Source organism: Glycine soja, chromosome 6, assembly GCF_004193775.1.
Source record: "Glycine soja cultivar W05 chromosome 6, ASM419377v2, whole genome shotgun sequence".
In the NCBI taxonomy this organism is placed as follows: domain Eukaryota; kingdom Viridiplantae; phylum Streptophyta; class Magnoliopsida; order Fabales; family Fabaceae; genus Glycine; species Glycine soja.
In genome coordinates this window covers 11,713,862-11,728,374 of record NC_041007.1, presented here as the reverse complement: position 1 = coordinate 11,728,374, position 14,513 = coordinate 11,713,862, and the positions used below count along the sequence as shown (strand labels likewise).

General features: G+C 35.2%; 3 protein-coding genes across 4 annotated transcripts; 2 read left to right on the top strand and 1 right to left on the bottom strand.

Annotated features, from left to right (window-relative positions):
* Positions 1-109: 109 nt before the first annotated feature.
* Positions 110-1,926, top strand: LOC114415690 (RING-H2 finger protein ATL74-like). 2 transcript variants are annotated; one of them, XM_028380498.1, is made up of 2 exons: positions 110-326; positions 780-1,926. In XM_028380498.1, exon 2 carries the CDS (start codon positions 1,011-1,013, stop codon positions 1,605-1,607), a length of 597 nt encoding a protein of 198 aa, XP_028236299.1. In that variant the 5' UTR covers positions 110-326; positions 780-1,010; the 3' UTR covers positions 1,608-1,926. The 2 variants fall into 2 exon arrangements, with proteins under 2 accessions (XP_028236299.1, XP_028236298.1); XM_028380497.1 differs by having other exon boundaries at positions 110-644.
* A 2,779-nt stretch (positions 1,927-4,705) lies between these two features.
* LOC114415689 (probable chalcone--flavonone isomerase 3) lies at positions 4,706-6,683 on the bottom strand. Its single transcript, XM_028380496.1, has 5 exons — positions 6,365-6,683; positions 6,157-6,240; positions 5,726-5,881; positions 5,190-5,416; positions 4,706-5,101 (listed from the first exon to the last, which is right to left on the bottom strand). Coding segments are annotated over exons 1-5 (630 nt in total). The 5' UTR covers positions 6,366-6,683; the 3' UTR covers positions 4,706-4,939.
* A 5,708-nt stretch (positions 6,684-12,391) lies between these two features.
* LOC114415687 lies at positions 12,392-13,522 on the top strand. The gene has a single exon (XM_028380495.1). The coding sequence runs from the start codon at positions 12,553-12,555 to the stop codon at positions 13,297-13,299; it is 747 nt and encodes a 248-aa protein (XP_028236296.1). The 5' UTR covers positions 12,392-12,552; the 3' UTR covers positions 13,300-13,522.
* The last annotated feature ends 991 nt before the right edge of the window (positions 13,523-14,513 follow it).

Sequence of the window (14,513 nt, the reverse complement as noted above, 5' to 3'; positions counted from 1 at the left end):
CTAAGATTAAAATCATTATTATTATTATTATTATTATTATCTGCATGTCATATACATATAGTACCTCTTTTGCAATAAACAATAAATGCAAGGGGACAAGAAAGAAGCTGTCTTGCTTTCACTTCCTAACATAATATCTATGTCCCAGTTGCTTCTTCTGCAGCTCCTCAACACTACAAACCACTCCAAGACAAAACAACACCACATAATAATATCCACACAACGTATTTTGCCACAAATTTTGAATCTCATATTTAGTGCTCTCAATAGTGTGAAGAAAAAACTCCAACCACTCCTGTTGGGAAAACATCACAATTCACAAGCTGGTAAGACCAATTAAAATCTTCTGCAGCCTACATAGTCACGGTTTGCATGATGATGGCTTTGGCCTATTATGTGAATTTGAGAGTCAGAGATTGAGCTTGTGTGCTTCTATAGTACTATAATAGTATCTAAACTATCTATAAACAAAGTTTTTGTGTTGGTTTTCATTTTTCATCCTCCAAAGTCTCAGATACTATTCAGAATTCAGTGTTCACCACCCCATCTGTGGTTGGTTCCCTTTTCCCTTGTAACCAAAAAATGCTTCTTTGAGAGCCTTTATCTAGTGGGATTCCTGACAGATATTGCCATAACTCAAAAAGGTTTAGGTCCTTACCCTAATTCTTATTGCTAAGAAGAAAAAAACTTTTTAAAATTCAGAACTTTTCTTGCTTGCTTCAGTAGGAGTACACTTCTCTGACAAGCGTCAAAATTCTTCTGTCCTCAACAACACTCAGGTAACCATCCAGTGCAAGAAGTGTTACATCACAGAAAGGTTTTGAGTTTTCACAAGCCAGAAGATGATTCAAGCCTCTATGTGGGTCTATTTGCTTCTAAATTTCCAAACTCATTTCTCCAAGCTTTTCAAGCAGCAGAGCTAGGTGCTTCATCTTACATCAAAAGGGTACAAGAATTCTAAGCTTGAAAATTGGAATTGTAAGTGTTTTTGAAGTGGTTGACACAAGATAATGACTCTTCACCACCGCTTGTTGCTTGTTGATACAAATTCAAGCTCACCTGCACCAAGCAGCATGAATAGAACAAGAGAGACTTTCACTGGTGATGCAAATTTTGATACCAACATGGTGATTATCTTGGCCGCGTTGCTTTGTGCACTTATATGTGCTTTGGGGCTCAACTCAATTGTGAGATGTGCTCTAAGATGCAGCCGCAGGTTTGCTTTCGAGACACCGGAGGAGACCGCGGCACGCTTGGTGGCGAAAGGCCTAAAGAAGAGTGCATTGCATCAGATCCCTATAGTTGTTTATGGTTCAGGTAGTGCTAGTATTGCAGCCACAGACTGTCCAATTTGCCTTGGGGAGTTTGTGGATGGGGAGAAAGTTAGAGTGTTGCCAAAATGTAACCATGGATTCCATGTAAGGTGCATAGATACATGGCTCCTCTCACACTCCTCTTGTCCTAATTGCAGACAATCTTTGCTTGAGCATCCAACTATTTCTGGAGCTGTAGCTGTAGCTGCAGGAACCAGTCATCATGTAGGGAATGCCTTGGGAGGAAGACATCAACATGAGTCTTTATATGTGGCTGTGGAAGTGATTGGCTAATTGCAAACTTAACCCTCCGCCCTCAGAGTTCACTAGAAAGAAGGAATGGATGAACAAATGGAGACTAGAGAGTTTTTAGCCTTGAGTTTGGAACTTTTTTTTTCTTCTCTTGTTTAACTTGCATTTGTGTAATTGTATGAAATTTTTTAAGATATTTGAGGTAGATATTAGTGTGGGAATAGTGCATGTTTGGATTATGGTTTCATAGACCATTCTGTGTTTTTGCATGTTTTCCCGAAATGAGAAATAGTGCTCATCAATCTTGAATGCTTGTTGTGTGTAAATAGATTGAAAAGCAAGTGATGCACAACTTGTTGGATACTCGGATTGGATCAATGGCATTATTTCCAGAAAATAGAAGAGAAAAAAAAATCTTGTTAATGAATGACTAGATCAAACTTGGATACTAGGATGGCATTGTCTCCATAAAGTAGAGGAGAAAAAAAATCTACCTTCAATCAGACATCCCATGAAAGATCATTTATTTGCTCTGCATGTCAAAGCAAACACCATTGCTCTTTTCCCCTTCCATGTGAGTCTCATATTCTTTGATAAAGGGAAAATCACATGGTCCAAAATATTTCAATCGAAATAACCTTAATTAGTACAGAGATTAAACCAAGTCCTGAATAAGCACCTCAAAAAGACAGAGTTGGAAATCTGATTCAAATCTAAATAAAAAACTTGTCAATAAGCAATAAGCATAAAAACAGAAGTGAGAACTTATATCTTTCCACGTGGGAGGCATGTGCCAGACTCTCTATTCAATTATTATTCAAAGTGTTTGCATAGATAGATTAGTTGTTACACCTTTCGAAGTTACTTTACATTTGATATTTAAAAAAGAAAGTTCAAAATTTCTCTTCTGTCCATTTTAATGTAGATCACAATTCACAAGGCATAGAGAGAAACACCTCTTTTCTTTTCACTTTACTTATCTAGTCAAGCTTCCATACACCAACATTCTTCCAAGTACAACATCCATTTCATGAGTCAGGATTCAAGAGAAGAAAAGAGAACCATTGGCCAAGTTAGTCATTAGATAAGGGAGACTTAATTTTGCCCAATTAGTCTTTTTCCTTTCCATGTTTGATTTGAAGGGCAATTTGAGTACAAGAGCATATAAAACACCATCTAATCATGATTCTTCTTCTGGTCACATAATGGAATCTCAATCTTTTCTTTCTTCATCTCCTCTAAATATCCTTTGTGGGCTTCTTCTTAAGCCCACATTTTGAAAATAAACATTCATTCAGCACTACCCGTGGATTGCAATCAATGAATGGGAATTGAGGATACTCTGCAGCTTGAAATTGACATTTTTTTTAAGGCATTATTCAAAGATGGACCACTCACCATCGTTTCTCTTCCCCTCCTCTCGTTCCCGTTTGATAATGAATTAATAAGTGCGCTTTTTTTAACTATATTCTTTTTCCTTCAACTTGAAGATTATTGGATAACTTCTCTCTTTTTCTTTTTTTTTTTTCATTTTTTGCAAGCTTTCCTTTGTTTCCTTCCGTTCTTAGCCCTTGCTCCTATGGCCTACGGCTGGATTAACCGTGTTGGTCCACTAAGCACACAATTTGTATAGCTACAAATGCATTAAGTAGGTAATTAAACTATTTACATGACTAAGACAGTTGCACTTGCACCCGAAGGTAATATTTGTTTGCATATGTGTGAAGTTAAGTGCAAGATTGGGACTTTTTTTGCTTCTGAAGTGCAACATTGAGACTGAAACACTTTCTCTTTTTTTTATACAAATGCTGAAATGCAAGACTATCCCTGAAGAAACGAGCGCCTCCAATTAGAAAATTAACTGCTCCTTGACCCCATGTTTTCGATTTGGAAATTGAAAAAATATAAACTAATATATTTTATAGTTAATACTACTATATTGTTGTGTGATGTACCTTTTTACTCTTCCGCACTACATAAAGATGACATATATTTTCTTTACGATATATTAGAAAGTTGGGTTTCTCAAGTGGAATAGAAGAAAAAAATATTTTTTAAAGTTTAATTATCAATTTGGCCCCTTTATTTATTTAAAATGTTCAATTAAACTTTGTGTTCCAAAATTTCAATCATGTCCTTTATTTTTTAAAATGTTTCAACATGATTCTTTAACTTCTTTTTTTTAAATGTCTTAATGTGATTCTTTGCATCAAAATTTCTAATTTAACATCGTCAACCTCAATTGGATGAAAAGAATCACCTTGAAACATTTTAAAGAAACAAAGGACAACATTGAGAGATTTTTAAAAAACAAAGAATTGAAACTTTTGGAAACAAAATGACTTAATTGAACATTCTAAATAAATAAAATGATCAAATTAATAATTAAACTTATCTTTTATTTTGATGTAGTGTTTACGCGGCGGCGGCTCTTGACCGAGGTCGGATGGAAGCTAGTAGATGATTTTCATTGTTTCATATTAAGGTAGTTTAAGGAGGTAGTGACAACACCCAAAGATTTCAATGCTTAAGTTAAAAATCAAGGAAGGAAGGAAGGGCAGACAGAGGTTTCATGGAGGGCAGTTTTGGGATATTTAAAAACAAGGAGGTCCAGTTAGAAAATACTAGAGTGCACGAAGCAATTGTCTGATCTTATAGCATGGACCTCTAGCATGTTTAGTCCCTGATGCGATTTTGTGGCTCTATTGTAGAAGTGTGGCGGCTTTTTTACGGTATTTTTTCCTGGCTGTGTGCCCTGTGAGCGTAGCCTATTGCTTCCTGCACTTTCTTTTTGGCTTATGAAATGATCAATCCAGAAGGTAAAATTATATTCCAGAATGTACTTCCTGTTTTGACTTTCGGAATAATCAATCCGAAAGGTCAAACAAATATTCCAGAAAGAGTACAAGTAGCAACTTGTGAAGTGCAGGAAGCAACGGCTGGGCTGTGTGCGTATATGTCACAAATTGCGGGGTTTAGGCTTTTTTTTTTGTTCTTTTATTTCTTTTGGGCTTTATTTGAACTTGTTTCATGTATTTTTGTGTGGGGTGAGGTTGGGCACATCTTGTGCATAAACTTGCCCTTTTTAGCAATAAAGTTATCTCTGTTTCCCTCTAAAAAAATGTATTCACCATCAAAAGTAAAAAACTCAAACTTGTAGTGTGGGCGTTGATTTATTATGTATGTGTTCCAACAGCATGAAGAATAACCATACAAAGAGCACTTAAGAATTTGGCAAGTCACAAGATTAACATTATTCCGAAAAGTTCAAAAGCAGAAATCCGCAAAACATTGTGTGGAGAAAAATTCCAATTACTGCAACTTAGCAACACAAAACACAGACCCCAAGATTATTACACCATACAAAGTTATGTTCACTTGGACAACTCCTGCGAGAAAGTGCTAGCCAGAGATTGAATGGTTGAGGAAGAAACCGCACTTGAGCCACCAAGGTACCATTTCTTGATGGCCTCTACCACATTGGCATTCTCTATCACATACTTGGAGTCTTCTTTCCCCTCCAAAGATACCACAATCTGCACACAATAAGCACAATAAACAATTAAGCCATTTTCTTAAGTTAATTCCAATGTAATCAGCAATAAGCTGATGCTGCTACTTTACCTCAGCAGTGGCAGAATTTGCTGGGAAATGGTATGTGATCACTGAAAGTTTCTTGAAGTACTTGGACTGGAAAAATTCAATAACTTTTTCCAAAGCTTCTTCTTCTTCCTCCTCATATTTGTCCTCAGCTGCCAACCTATCCCTCACCGCAGTCTCAATCTGAACCCCATACTGTGCACCCTTGATCTCTTTGATCACCACAAGTCTAATAAACTTCTCCACCGGGGCTGTACATAAATACATTGCTCATTCAATAACTTAGCACTTAGTAGTATGTAATTATGAACAAATTAATACATGCACTAACGGTGTTAAGATTTATTACACTGTCATTTAATTACAAACTGTTTCATAAGTTTGTAATGACTTCTGATTAATTGATAGTGTAAAAAAAAAAACTATATTGATGGGGGCATGCCGATTAAATTATATTACTATATCATTATTAGTCCATTGATACCAATTAATGAATAGATATGGGTTCTGATTAAAGAGATATTTGACAGTATTTAGGGCTACTATGGATCACAACTTACCAGAAATGAGAGCATTGAAGAACTCTTCATTATCTTCCAGCTCCTTTGCAGATTTTCCTTTGAACTGGTCCAAGTGGCCTACTACTTCTGGCTCCAAATAAACCCCGATTGAATAGAATTTCACATGGATGAAGTGAATCTCCATGTCGGTGATTCCTGGTCAAACAAGGAAATCAAGTTGTGTCAACTTGTTACTCATTAATGAATCAAATCATAGCAAATACCCCAGTAGTTATAATATTCGTTGGAACAAAAATTGCAAGTCCATGATCTAGATCCCTAGCTGCCTTAAGTTTATTACTTCAATTTTTAACTTGGATGGAAACATTAGCATACAGGAACACTAAAAAATCCATACCTCATCCCATCTTCAAAAAAAAATTAAGAAAGAAATTGGAAGAGCCGGTAGGAACCTAGTTTAAGCAACTTACCATGGCCAAGCAAAGATAGGGGCTTGGTAGTAGTGATCTTGGTAGGGTAAGTGATTTCATCAACCAAAACCTCTTCAGTAGCCACTGAAATTAAATTCACAAAACAAACAATATTTCTCTTAGATATAAGCACCTAATTAGAGACTAAAATCAATAAAGAACAGTTGGCAACTAATTGGATTGAGGGAGAGAAAGAGAGAGATCTTACTAGTTAAATTTGATGGAGATTGAGATAGAGACTGGAAGAAGAGTAGGGGTGAGCAAACTCTGAGAGAGGTTTTTACAAAAAGGGTGAGTTAATTAGAGTCGTTATGTAAGGCTATTTATTTAGACCCTTTGTTCCTGACAAGGCCGAAAATAAGGTGGGTAGGTAGAGCAAGTTGATGCACCTGTGAGTTTTATCAATTGCTAACTTCTTTTCATTTGTTAAGGTTGGCTACTACCTAAACCTTTTATCTGAACATCACATCATAGTTCATAGTAAGACCAGGAATATGAATCTCTCAAGTGTTTAATCTTACAGTGGCATGCCAGAAGCAAGTGAATATTATTATTTTATTTTCCTGAATATATATATATATATATATATATATATATATATATATATATATATATATACCATTTGCTTTAGAGGGCTTCCAATTAATGACATAACGTACAAAAAAAATTATGGTGTAAAATTAGATTTGTCCAAGAAATAAAAATTATAAAATGACCTAAGTTGAAATAGTTGAGTTGAAGAATGTTGACACGTGTTATTTTCCAGTCAATTTCGATGCCTTTGACTACATGGGAAGTGCCTAGGCCACCCATGCGGTAGGTGGCACGAGCGCCACCGTTCATTGTACCAACCCATCTATAAACAAGTGTATTTTGTCCTGCTCAATTTTGTACTCTTCTACTCCATTATTTTTGCATTATCATGGCCCTAAAATGCAAACACTCGAATCAAATAATAATAACACAATGAATGAAATGGGAACAAGTTGGGTTGGTGAGTGCAAAAACAAGAAACTACTACTACTATGTTGCCTTCAATGAATCCATGTCTCATTTTCCCCTGATTACCGTCAAATCCTTTAGCTATATACCCCTGTTTAACATTTCCAAAAGAACAAGAAAGCAAAAAAAATGGTTATACATTTATTAACAACTGCACTAGCTTCTTCAATCCAGCCATCTGCCCTGTCTTACCTAACTTCGTAAACGAATTGTTGGTGGGACTTGGGAAGAGCAATTCTACATTCAATATCTTCGTTCACGAACATCCTATGATCTTATATTTTGCTTCAACAAATATGGGCACACATTTCAAAACACAGTTTTGTGAAAAATAATAAATGAGTAAAGTATTAAATTAGTCTCTCACGGAGTCGTTGTCAATTTGGTTCCTGAGATTTAAAAAATGTCAAAATGATCATCGACTTTACATTCCGTTTGTCACGTTAGTCTCTGTCGTTAGTAGTCTCTTAACACCGTTAGTAAATGTGTAATGTGGCACCTAAACGCACACGTGGAACTTCCACATCAGTTTTTTCTACTTGTCACGTAAAAATGGACTAAATTGATATTAAAGGAACTAAAATGACATAATTTAAGTGATCATCTTTTTCCCCAAAATGTTAAAACGTCAAATCATTTTTGTTATTGTCATAGAAGAGCTATCATTCGAACAACAAGGACGATCGGGAATAATGGAAGACTATTTTATGTCTGTCCATTACCACAAGTAAGTAATATTAATGATGTTTTTTGTATTCTAATTTTTGTGCAAGATTGAACATGAATATTTTGTGTTATGCATATCAATGTAATTTCTTTTCGTGGGTTGATGAAGACATTGATGTTGGTGCAACTGAAATAGATAGAATAGAACCAATACCAGACTTTGGTCTAAGATTGAGACCAGAGATTCTGCAAACAGAAGTTAGGATGTTAATATATGGTGTAGTTGTAGGGTTTGTGGTGGTGGTATTTTTAATTTTATCATGTAATCATAAGTAGAAAATGGTGAGAGAGAATTCATCACATTTTCAATTAGACTGAAAATTATTTGGGATCAATTTGACACTATATACAAAAATTGGCTCTTCATCTTCTAATATAACATTTAAAATTATGTCATATTAGTTCCTATGACGTGACATTGCTTATTTTCCAATTACGTTTGCCACGTGTGCATCCAGGTGACATTTAACGTGTCACATCACACACATTTATTAACGGTGTTAGGAGACTACTAACGGCAGGGGACTAACGTGACAAACGAAATGTAAAGTCGATAATCATTTTAATATTTTTTAAATCTTAGGGACCAAATTGACAACGCATCTAAAAGTTAGGGACTAATTTAGTATTTTACTCAATAATAAATTCTTGTTTCTCTTTGAACGTCCGTTTAGAAGGTTTCTAACGCAAAAACAAGCACACTGTTAATTTCTTAGTTTACTCTTCTTAGAGATTGAAATGTATCATTTGAAAAAAAAATCAAAGATTGGAATGTTATTTTATTTTCTTTTAAATTATTACTATTATTTAATTAATTCATCAACATAATATAACATATATGACTGATAACATTATTCATTAACTATTTGTTAAGGATTCAATCTTAAGTTTCTAGATATAGAAAAATATTTACTGAAAAAATGTTAATCCCTTAAATAGATTTTAGTATTTTTAAGATTAATCACTGGCTTCCAATGGAGGAATACCCCAACTTCACCCAAATTTGATTGCAGATTTTATTTTTTAAAAGAAACATTAAGTAGCCTATTTCATTTGATAAAGACGATTTTGGAGTAATAAAAAAATAAAGATTGTGTGATCAGTAAAAATAAAAAAGTATTTCGAAAGAAAACAACCATCTTGAGTTTTGAGCTTTCTTTCCCATTTAACACCGGAGGCCCAAAACTCCACCCAAAGTTCGAGGCCTCGTTTTATTATTAGCTTTTCCTGTTGGACTATTGTATCTTACACTCTTATTATTATATCATGTACCTTCCATTGTATCTTAAAAAGTCCATTTGGAAAAGCTCACTATAATGGGAGGACAATTGAATTTTGCACCTCCCTTGTTGCATCCTGCACCTCCCAGTATTTTAAAAACCCCAACCTACCCCTTCTATCTTCTTTTCATCCTCTGCTTCCCTTCTACCTCTTCTTTCTCTCGTAGTCAACACAAGTTCAGACCCTCCCCTTTTCAGTTCTTCTTTTCTTCTTGACTCAACTCAGCTCTTCTTCTCGAAGTTGACGTTCTAATTTTAAGATTTGGATCTGTTTCTAGAACAAACGTTCATAAGGATATAAATACTCTTATGAAATGACCTTTTTGGAAGGAAAATTCTTATGGAATACCTTTTCCATAAACAAAAATAGTGCTTTTGGAACAACCATTCTAGAAAATACAAAATGCACTTCCAAAAAGGCTATTCTAGATTGCAATTTTTGCTTTCGGTAGTGTTTTCTAAAATGCCCTTTCCAAAAGATACAAAATACACTTTTCAAAAGACTACTCCGAATTACATTTGTTACTTTTAAAATGGTCTTTCTATAAGCACAATAATGATTTATACAACCCCTTTTTAGAATATATAAAATACACTTTTGGAAATACTGCTCTGAATGTAAAAAAGATGCTTATGAAATGATTTTTCCATAAGCAAAAATACTTCCCAAACAATCATTTAGGAAGCATTTTTTACTTATGAAAAGGTCATTCCAAAAGTTTTTAGAACTGAAAAATTCATTAAAAGTATTATTGTATTTTTACTAAATAATAAGGTATGCAGATTCAACTTGGGAAATGCAAGATTCAAGTCCCTAATGGGAGCTGTAGAGTGTGTGCAGGAAATAAATATCTTTCTGTTGTTGCCTTTGGGCCTTGCAATCAATTATTCTATGTCATGTAGAAGCGAATCACATCTTAAAAAATAAAAAATACAAATAACATAAAATATTAAATAATATGTAATATAATAAATAATAAATCAATTTTAAAATTTTATGTTTAAATAGGCAAAGAATTAGCTACTACTAATTAATCTAATGTGGGACTAAACCCAATCTTTTATACCCAGCCATCTACAATCAAGGTAATTTCCCTTAACTTGTCTCCATGCTTCCACATTTGCCCTCTATTTTACTCCCACAACATTTTTATTCTCACAATCTCACCGAATACACACACACACACACAACGTCACTGCGTTTCTTTCTTTCTTCTCTCTATCTCGCACTGCAACTTTGAGGCAATAGAAAGTGAAGTGATCAAAAGACAAAGTTTGAGCTGACATTTTTTTTTTCGAAAATGAGCTGACTATTTAAAACTTAGTAAAAGTCAAGTTAATTATTAAGAAATTGTTCAAAATATAATTGGATAAATTAAACAACGATAATTTGGGAATGTTCAAACGCACGTTTTACGTATGCATATAAAAAATTCTTCAATAATCAATATAGGTTTGAAAGTCTTGTTGGTCCCCTTGTAAATAAAAACGTTATTCTCTATTATATGAGTTGTTGTTTTTTTTTAAAAAAAAATAGTTAAATAACCCCTACTCATTTTTCTCAATTTTTAGGAGTCACAAAACAAGTTGAACTCATTAGATAACCTGCCCAAGTCCTAATTCATTTAAAATGACTGAACAAGTTAGATAATTTAATCCATCCTAACATGCTAACTTGACATGTTGAAGGTGAGGTGGAATATGCGGAGTTACGAACTTGTTAGGTTGAAATGTTTAACCCACCCACACGTGTTTAAGTCATATATATTTAAAAGTATATTTTTATAAATAAAAAATAATAATATGTATATGTATGTATAATAAAATGAGTAACGATTTAAAAACAATGAAATTATTTTTTTAATATTCTCCCAACATTTCTTTTTCATTTTGAATTCTTTTAGATGAATTTTGGAAGGTCAACCTTTCATTTCATGACTCATTAGTTCATCCTTCTACCGGGTTAACTTGTCAACCTTTTTTCAATTAGTTTTTTTTGGTTAACCAACAAACCCACCCCCCTCCTGACTTTAGAGGGATTGACATTGACTTGCTTTACCACCTTTATCATAACTAAAATATTTAAAATCAAACACAATTGATCAAATTAGTTTTGATTTGGATTCTACACTGATTTGAATATCTCTTTCTTATAATTATTCAAAAAGAAACCAGTAAGATCATTTTTAATTTATTGACAGTTAAAAAATTTACATTAAAAATATATGAAAATTAAATTCACAAATAATTTTTTATATTAAAAAAGCATAAATAAACCTTTAACATCATCCTTTGCTTCGTTTTTATATTTTCAAATATCATATCGCTCCATGTTTTTAAAAATGAATAGATAAAAACTAACCTTAAAATAAGCTAAAAGACGATAATAAATAGATTTTCCTCATGCCATCCATCTAAACTAGTACTATAAATTAGTAGTATGCATCAGTTTATTATATATATTATGGCAAACTGAATAAATCTTATTGCTATTCTATAAAAGGTTGAAATATTTATCTTTGTTGCTGTTATGTTATCTTGCTTAGAAACGGTTGCATTCAAGTCAAATATCTATCCGTAACAGAGTTAGTTAGATCCTGTTTCGTAATGATTGTGTAGTCAATTAAAAAAACACGCAAACAATAATGGCGCACACGTTGCTTGCATACGTTTTTCTCGTTTTAAAATCCGCGAAACGCTGACGTGGAATAAGGATTCCGACGTGGCATCGACGTTGCACTCTATTGGCCAAGCTTTTCGCAAAGCGAACGCTCCCTGTGTGCCCGCCTTCGCAATCCATGCACTTTTCGTGTGGGATTCTCTTCACCGAATCCTCCCCACTCGCGCTTTATTACTCTTTTGCCCCCAATTCTATCTCCACCGTCCATTCTGATCAAAAGTAATCACAACGTGTGGCCATCAGAAATTCTCACTTTCGGACTTTTCCATTTCACGCGCGTCGCATGTAAGCCTCGTGGAGGAACCCATTAGGCCACGTTCCCATGCAACCCTGCCTCGTGCCACTCCTAGACCCATTCCAGTACATCGCGGAACACACTATTAAATACACCCTCACATGAAAAAGCATCAATCTCATTCCACTTAACAAAGCCATCACAAATCAGAAAATCAGAACTTGTCATTTAGTAAAATATATAATACACTGAACCACAGAGGAACACAGTTATTGCTCCTGAAGCAAGGGAAATAACGTTGGTGAAATTGGAGTTTTGATTTTGAACCTTCAATCGTGATCCATATATATGCTTCTTATTCAATCTTTCTTTACCCCATTCTTCACAAAAACCCTTTCGCTTATTTTATTATCGTTTTCCTTTCTCCCGAGTGTTCTCCTTTCTTGCTTCCTTCTCCGGCCATCTTTATCCTGATGGCGTCGTCTCTGGGAATTGCTTGCGGTGGAAACAACGCCAAATTAGGGATCCCAAAGCAGCGGTGTGGTTCGGTTCTTCAGCCGCCGTGCTCCCTCGCTATGGGGCGCTCGACGGCGAGGGTGGGGAGGATCACGGCGGCGATGGCCACGGCCACGGCGGTGATGACCACGGCCACGGCGAAGGAGCAAGAGACTACCACTCCGATGATGATGGCAATGGAGCTGTTCGGGAAACGCGATGGAGGAGCCAAAAACGACGCTGTTGAGGGACAGGAGAGGCTGGACAGGTGGATGAGAGAGTCGGTGGTGGAGATCGTGAAGAATTTGAAAGAAGCGCCTCTGCTGGTGCAGGTTTTTCCCAAATCGGCGACGATGACGACGGAGAAGAGGATGGTGGTGGAGGACTGGCCGGCGGTAAAGGAGCGCTGGGAATCCGGTGAGACGCCGGTGCCGGAGGGAGTCATATTCGTGGAGGAGTTGGACGGAGACACGGCGGAGGATGGCGGCGGAGAGAGGACGACGAGGGCGTGGGGGGTGGTGGTTCAGGGGAAGGGCGTCGGGTGCGGCCCGGTTTGTTATCTTTTAAAGACCGTTCGGGTCGGGTCAGGACCCGGTTCGGGAATGGGGATTTGTTCGACCCATTTTTGTTTGGTGAAAGTGAAGGACTTCAGGGAAACGGTGCAGTCGCAGCTAAAAAATTGTTGGCTTTTGCAGAGCCAGTGCCAGTGGAATAACTATAAATGAATCAATGAAAATATTCAATATTGTACATTTTTTTCTCATTGAGTAATTTTTTTTTGGTGCCACGGTTGTTGCAATTATTATAGCCAATAGATTTTCGACTGTGAAAATGTACAGAGTGAAATACCTTTTAAGGGAAGTTCGTCTTCTTCAAACTGTCAAATATTATTATTATTTTGCATTACTATCAATCAAGGCTGCCTTGCCCCGTTTCTTGAAGGGTTTACTTTTATTGAATTTTATTATTTGGTCTTCATTTGATCACAAGTAATGAAGGGGTTCTTACTAGTGTATGCATTTTTTGGTGCTACCTGTAGCTAGTTGATCTTATTTTATTTATCATTGTTTGGTTCATTTAATCATTCGGTTAATTCAAGATTGAATAGATGTTGTTCCATGGTAGTGCAATGATAGTATTGCTAGGGCTCTGTACACACACTACAGAGTGAATATATGATCATGTGATTTTGTTCTTCATTTGATCACAACTAATGAAGGAGTTTTTGCTAGATATGTATTTTTTTTCCTGTGGATCTTATTTTATTGATCATTATTTGTTGGTTTGTTTAATCATTTGGTTAATGGGAATTAGGAGATCCAATTCAAGAAGATTAAATAGATGTTGTTCTGTGGTAGTGCAATGGTAGTATATTGGGTCTCTGTAGAGGGTACGCACTATAGAGCGAATATTCCTGGCGACTTTTTTTTATTGAATAATTTTATAAAACTATTTTATATTATAAATGCATATGCATTCAACTCAAATAAATATTGGATGATCATTTGCCGTATGTTTGCTTTGTTTCTGTTTAAAGAATAATTGTGTATCTCCTAATAGAAATATAAGGCTTGAGATATTTTTAAGTTGCTTTGGTGTCATGCATTGATGGAATAATTAACATATGTTCAAAGCACCATGAAAAGTTGTGCAATTTACTGGTTATATTTAAAATAAATTAATTCTATATTTTCCTTACAAGGCCCTCCCTTGTTAATTGTTATTGAACAGCAACAAGGAATCTGGTCTCATTTCAATGATGCTATTTATAATAGTTATTTATGAATTATGATGGCAAACGTGATAATGATGATATTGATAGTTAAATTAATTAGGGTGTCAACCTCCTAAAATATTGTTGTTATTCTGTATCACGGCACCTCACTGTGCATATGCTTCACATTGATTTGTTTTTTTCTTTTTTCTTTCATTTTACTAA

Bases quoted from the DNA above. Each gene is read 5' to 3' on its own strand.
- LOC114415687 (XM_028380495.1), top strand. From the start codon at position 12,553: ATGGCGTCGTCTCTGGGAATTGCTTGCGGTGGAAACAACGCCAAATTA.
- LOC114415689 (XM_028380496.1), bottom strand. The intron at 5,882-6,156 runs GTAAGTTGCTTA...TTGTTTGACCAG, and splicing joins CCTATCTTTGCTTGGCCATG to GAATCACCGACATGGAGATT. The intron at 5,417-5,725 runs GTAAGTTGTGAT...ATTTATGTACAG, and splicing joins CTTCAATGCTCTCATTTCTG to CCCCGGTGGAGAAGTTTATT.
- LOC114415690 (XM_028380498.1), top strand. From the start codon at position 1,011: ATGACTCTTCACCACCGCTTGTTGCTTGTTGATACAAATTCAAGCTCA.